This window comes from Crocodylus porosus, unplaced genomic scaffold (genome assembly GCF_001723895.1).
Source record: "Crocodylus porosus isolate Cpor-Errol unplaced genomic scaffold, CroPor_comp1, whole genome shotgun sequence".
NCBI classification, from domain to species: domain Eukaryota; kingdom Metazoa; phylum Chordata; order Crocodylia; family Crocodylidae; genus Crocodylus; species Crocodylus porosus.
Genome location: NW_017728950.1, coordinates 36867687 through 36873686, shown reverse-complemented (window position 1 = coordinate 36873686; position 6000 = coordinate 36867687). Strand labels below are relative to the sequence as shown.

Genomic DNA, 6000 nt, shown 5'->3' with positions numbered 1-6000 from the left:
TAGGACCTGTCCACCACCCCTCTCTGGGTGCAGCCCTCCAGCCAGTTAGTGACCCATCTGACTGTAGGCATCGACACCACAGTCTCCTAGTTTTTTAATGAGAATGGGGCGAGAGACTGTATTGAAGGCCTTCCTAAAGTCCAGGAAGGCTATGTCCACTGCTCCCCTGCATCTAAGGATTTGGTGATCTGGTCACAGAAAGCCACCAGGTTGGTCTGATAGGACCTGCCTCTAATGAACCCACGTTGGTTGCCCCTAAGCATATTCTCCCCCTCTGGCCCCTCATGGACATGTGCCAGGATAATTTTCTCAAAAAGTTTACCTGGGACTGAGGTAAGACTAATGGGCCTATAGTTTTCTGAGTCCTCCTTCCTCCCTTTTTTGAAAATAGGAACCCTGTGTGCCAGAGGAATGAAAAAGGACCAATTGCCAGAGCACTGTGAGTGTTTGTAAAGCTGTGCCAGAGGTCCCGCAGTAACCGCTGCTAGTTCCCTCAGCACTCTGGGGTGGAGATCGTCAGGACCTGCTGATTTAAGTATGTCCAGACCCTCCAGAAGTTCCCTGACTAGGTCCTTGTTGACCCTAGTTTGGATGTGCCTCCCATGGGGCCTATGGAGGTCCCAGTGTGGGGAATGACCAGGTCCCTTCTCAGAAAAATGGAGGCAAAGAAATTGTTTAATAGGTTAGCTTTGCTGTCTGGTGCGATGACTGGATTTCCTAGCATGTCCTGCAGAGGCCCATGTTACCCAGTACCTTTTCCTTACCTTTTGAAAAGGTAAGGATCAGTATATTAAACTATCTGTGTAAACTATGTTAACTACATACTAGTCATGCTTTCAGAACCATCTGGGAGTTATTTTACTGATGACAATATGACTATTTTGACAATGGTAGGTCATAAAATAATATTTAAATAAAGATTATGAGTAAAAGCTTAGATAAAAATTGGTTGCCAGGTCCATAGAAAACCTGAGTTTGTAAAGCCTTGTCATGGGTCATGTAGTTCATGAGTTAGAAGGTATTCTTCAGGTGAGCTTCTTGTAGTTTACAATTGAATACTCATGTGAGTGAAATCAGTGAGTGATACGATCTTTTTTTTCACCAGCAGGTGTCAGTGAAAATATGCAAGGACTGGAAAGAACTAAAAAACAGAAAGAGCCAATGAAGACAGAATTTAAAGAAGAACAAAAGAGATTCTTACAACATAACTTACAGGATGAAATGTCTAAAAACAATGTATTTTTGATTCCAAAAGATCTTAAGGGTAACAATTTTTCCTCTGATGAAGATGATCAATGTAATCCTTCTCAAGTACTTAAACAGCATGCTGTTTCATCATCCAAACACTCGAATCATGCCTATCCTCTTGCATCCAGTAAATACGTTCTTGACCGTAGTTGTCCAGCATCTGACCTTGAATATGATCCATTGATAAATTATTCTGCAGGCTTACTTAGCTCCTCTTTAGCAAAACAGGATGAAAATGACAAACAGCAATTTCAGCAGGTGGAAGCATCTCCTTGTGACAATCGGCAGGTGTTTTTGGAGACTGTATTTGAAAACAAACATTGTTCTCCAAAGAAGAGGGCAAGGAGCTCTTCACCTATAAAACTTGAAATAAACCTCCAAGAATCTGATGATGATGATGATGTTCTTGTAATTGATGTTCCTCCATTGACTCTAACTAAGAAGCCAAAAATAAGTAGGAGCTATAAAAAACTGGAACGGGAAGAAAAATGTGCTTTTGTAGCACTTGCAGATAATCTACAGAACAGAGAGAGAGCAGAAGAATGCAAGTCTGCGGAGGAAAAAGGAACATTGGGCAGTGGGGGTCTACAGGAAGATAGCAAGGGTTTGGGCAACACTGAAGAAACACTGGAAATGTCACCAAAAACTCAAAGCACAAACTTTCTGGATGTGAAAATTGATGTCCTAAACGTTTCTAATAACCTCCAGGAACACAGAAATGCTCTTACTAATTCTAATGAAAATAACATGCCTTTGCTTTTTCATACTGTGGTAGGAATGCAGAAAGAAACATTGAATACAGGTAACACACAGACTGAAGTGCCAGTGAAAACATCTAATGTTGAAGAACATACTAATTACAACTTCCCAAGCGCCCAAAGAATGCTCCAGATAAGTTGGTGTTCTGAAGATGGTTTAAAAGATACTGGGAGTACCCCACTAACCCGGGGTACTCCTAAGAAATTAACAGAAAATACAAATGAAGCTCTGTGTACCTGGGAAAATGGGAGACATAAACTGGCGGACAACATATCTAGCCATCCATCTGATAAATTAAATTTGTTGAAAGAAACTGGTCCTGACACAGGTGTCTTAATAAAAAATGTTAACGACGGAAGTGATGGTTGTAGGATTCAAGCTAACAGCAAAGAAAGTGAAATAATTGTATTAGATTCTTCTTCTGAAGAGATGGATTATAGTGAAGAGGATTCATCAGTCTCTGAATCAGATGATCCCACAGAAGAATGCCGGAGAATTTTCAATGAGTTTGTTGAAAGTGAAGCACTGAAGGAAAAGATGGCTAACCAGGTGCTTTCCTTTGCTTCCACACTTTGTGGTGCTAGTGAGTGGGGGAAAAGAGGGAGAAGAATCAGCCATATTTTCCATGTTATCTCAAATCCTGTAACTTGATCTAGTGTCCAACTGTATATTTCTCAGACCTTCATTTAGCGTTCTGTGCTCAGAATTGGTGAACACATTCAAAGGTGCATGGGGATGCTGATGCATGAGAGGCTGTGGGCTCTCACAGCTACTCTGATTAAAGCACCGCACCCCCAACCTCCCAGAGCATATGTAAAAATGCCTTTAGTGTACCCAATGCTGTTTGGGTATACAGAAATAAGTGTTTCTGAGAATGCAATGTTGTTCTAACAGCAGCTACGTTACTAGGTGTTTTGGCATGTAGCCTGAATGGAAGGGACAGCAGGAGTCGGGGCATCTCTTCATGGCAACACTTTTGTGTACTGTTAAGATATGTCTACATCTCCTATAAATCATGGGGAGCTGTGTCTATTAGCAAACTTTAAAAAAAAAATCTCTAAATGACTCATTTGGGCATTCAAGCTGAAATTTGACATATGGCGACCTTACATTGTGACTCTGCTATCATATAATTTTTTTTTAATGACTTTTTCTCAAACTTGGCAATCAGCTGAATATGAATTAAATTGAAGTTTTTATGTTTATGGTATTTTGTATCTAGAAATATCTTAAGCCTTGAAAATGTTCTACTTTTTCTTGAACATGAGCATAAACATGAATTTCTCACCATGGATCTATGATACAGGAATGCATATACAGGCATACCTCAGAGATATTGTGGGTTCGGTTCCAGACCACCGCAATAAAGCGAGTCACACAAATTTTTTGGTTTCCCAGTGCATATAAAAGTTATGTTTACACTATACTGTAGTCTATTAAGTGTGCAATAATAGCATTGTCTAAAAAAACAATGTACATACCTTTATTAAAAAATACTTTATTGCTTAAAAAATGCTAACCATCATCTGAGCCTGCAGCGAGTTGTAATCTTTTTGCTGGTGGAGGGTCTTGCCTTGATGCTGATGGCTGCTGACTGATCAGGGTGGTGGTTGCTGAAGTTTGAAATATTGTGAGAATTACCAAAATATGACACAGAGACACGAAGTGAGCAAATGCTGTTGGAAAAATGGCGCTGATAGACTTGCTCGACACGGGGTTGCCGCAAACCTTCAATTTGTAAAAAATGCAATATCTGCGAAGTGCAATAAAATGAGGTATGCCTGTATATCTGTCTAAGGTACCTTTTAGATTTTTTTTTTATTCATTGCAACGATGAATAGGAAAATGAGTAAGCTATCAGAGTTTAGGGACTTCATATGGGTTTGTACACTCTTTTTGTAATTAATAAGGAGAACATGCATTCTCTTTTTCCTATTTTTAATAGGCCCATGGTATAAATATTGAAGCTGAGGCATTGGATTCCAAGACAAATACAGGTTTTGGGCAGAAGAAAAGAATTGCTCATACTGCAAAATTTGATGTGAGTTGTTCTGGTAACTTTTAAGAGGATTTGTGCTCTGCTCATATTATGTGTATATGTGCTAGTTTATCTTTGTTGTAGGTTAGTACCTTTTGAGGTGCAAGGTGAGATGTACATTAAACTAATAGATTCATTCAGTTGTACTAAGCTCTGTTCTCATTTGTACCAGAAAGGTTCTATGATGGACAGCTGTACTATTCAGATACTTTTCAGTAATGAAACTGTCACCATAACAAAGCAGGACTCAAAGCTTTGTTCCATTTCAATAAAGGAAGAGTCCATAGTGAGCTAGTAGTTTCTTAAAATGAATCACTTCACCATTTTTTTTTTCAGTACAGCTGTACATTTATAAGCCTGAGATTAGTTACGTTAACTAGCAATTCAAAGCGCAGAACAGTCATCCTTTCATCTGAAGTGCTGGGAGTCCTGATTTTATGAATTACATTATTCTTCAAGCGAAAACGTCTATTATGATAGCTTTAACAGATGTTACCTTTTATATACCCTTGACAAACAAGCAGTACCTGAACGTTTATAGAAGAAATGCATTTGGTTCTAAGCTGTTCTTAATTTATGTTTTATGCAATATGCAAAATAGGATTATTTTATACATGGCTTTCATATATTGTTTTCAGATGTCTACTGTTAAATGTCTGTCATAGACATGGAAAACTTCACAAAATAAGCAGTTTCAGAGTAGGAACTCAATCTTTTTTGGCTAGGGACAGAAATTTACCTATAAACCAGTATAAATAATTAGAAACCAGTTCAAATCTAACAACAGAAATGGGAGAAACTGGTTTAAGATGAACCTGGATGGATGGACTTAACTGCTTTAGGTTAAAATGATCTGGGACAGAAATATCCATTTCGATTCAAGTTGACTCATAGTTGCCCAGCATCCCAGGATACTTTGCATCTCTCCAATAAGCCCCACCTCATGGGGTGGGTGGGCTAGTGTTGGCCCGAGCTCCAGTGAAGCAGGGAGATGTGCTGTAGTGGTTTCCAGCTCTGGCCTGGGCCACTGCAGGCATGTGGCTATATTTCCAGAATAAAAATTTAGTGTCTGTTATCAACTTGGTTATCAACTCAGTCAAACGGTTTAGATTAACCTGTGAAGATTGAACTGGTTCAGCCTTGAGCTTTTTGACTGTCTGTACATACTGAGCCTAGAAATCTTCTGTTGTCATCCTAACTACATATAGTGTTGGGGGAGGAGAAGATGAGGATAAGGATGAAAATAATAAGAATGTGCAGTTGCTTAAGTGGAGTGTGGGGGGGAACACACTTTAAAAAAAAAAAAAAGTCTGTAGGGTCTGAAACTCAGTATGGATTAAAATATCTCCACTTGGATCAATGTGGCTATGTCACTTTATGCCTGTTTAAAATCTGGTCTTGTAGGGTTTTTTTAATCCTTTTTGAGCAAGAATACAATTATGGGAGCATGGCATTTATTTACATCTTGTAAATACATGGCATACTAGTTATCCTTGTAACTTGAAACCTGTATCTGACAGATGGAATATACAGATCAATTATTTAACTTCTAATATTTTAATGTCTACCAGGTACAATCTAGCAAAGAAATAATTGTGCCTTTTAAAGCACCTCCTCCACAGCAGGCCAATGCCAGAATCCTGCAGGTACAGCACCAGGCAGCGCAGATAACAGCTGCTGTTAAGAGTGGCCAAGCTTTTGTTGCTGCAACTTCTGGGCAGAAGAAAAATGTGTCTGGATCATCAATGACTCAAAGTGTCGGATCAGTGGGTATGAGAAACCAAGTACTTCTTATTTTTAATAAAATTGTCACTTGGATCAGCTTGAAATCTATTTTATGAAAGTTTTTGTCCTAAAACTTTTGAGCATTGGATCCTCCAGTGAACTCTCTTGCTTCACTTCATTATTTAAAATATTACCCATAATCAAGATATTAAATGTCAGGATAATGGCAT

The 6000-nt window shown here is 38.9% G+C and overlaps 1 protein-coding gene across 3 annotated transcripts in view; it reads left to right on the top strand.

The window, feature by feature from the left end:
* LOC109323754 (RNA exonuclease 1 homolog) overlaps window positions 1-6000 on the top strand; it is a 32229-nt gene that overhangs the window by 3666 nt on the left and 22563 nt on the right. For 2 of the 3 annotated variants that reach the window (XM_019555438.1, XM_019555440.1), the window contains exons 2-4: window positions 1106-2556; window positions 3953-4048; window positions 5617-5815. In XM_019555438.1, the coding sequence (XP_019410983.1) occupies window positions 1123-2556; window positions 3953-4048; window positions 5617-5815 (1729 nt within the window). In that variant the 5' untranslated portion in view covers window positions 1106-1122. The remainder of the gene's footprint in view (window positions 1-1105; window positions 2557-3952; window positions 4049-5616; window positions 5816-6000) is intronic. The other variant, XM_019555439.1, reaches the window with a different exon arrangement.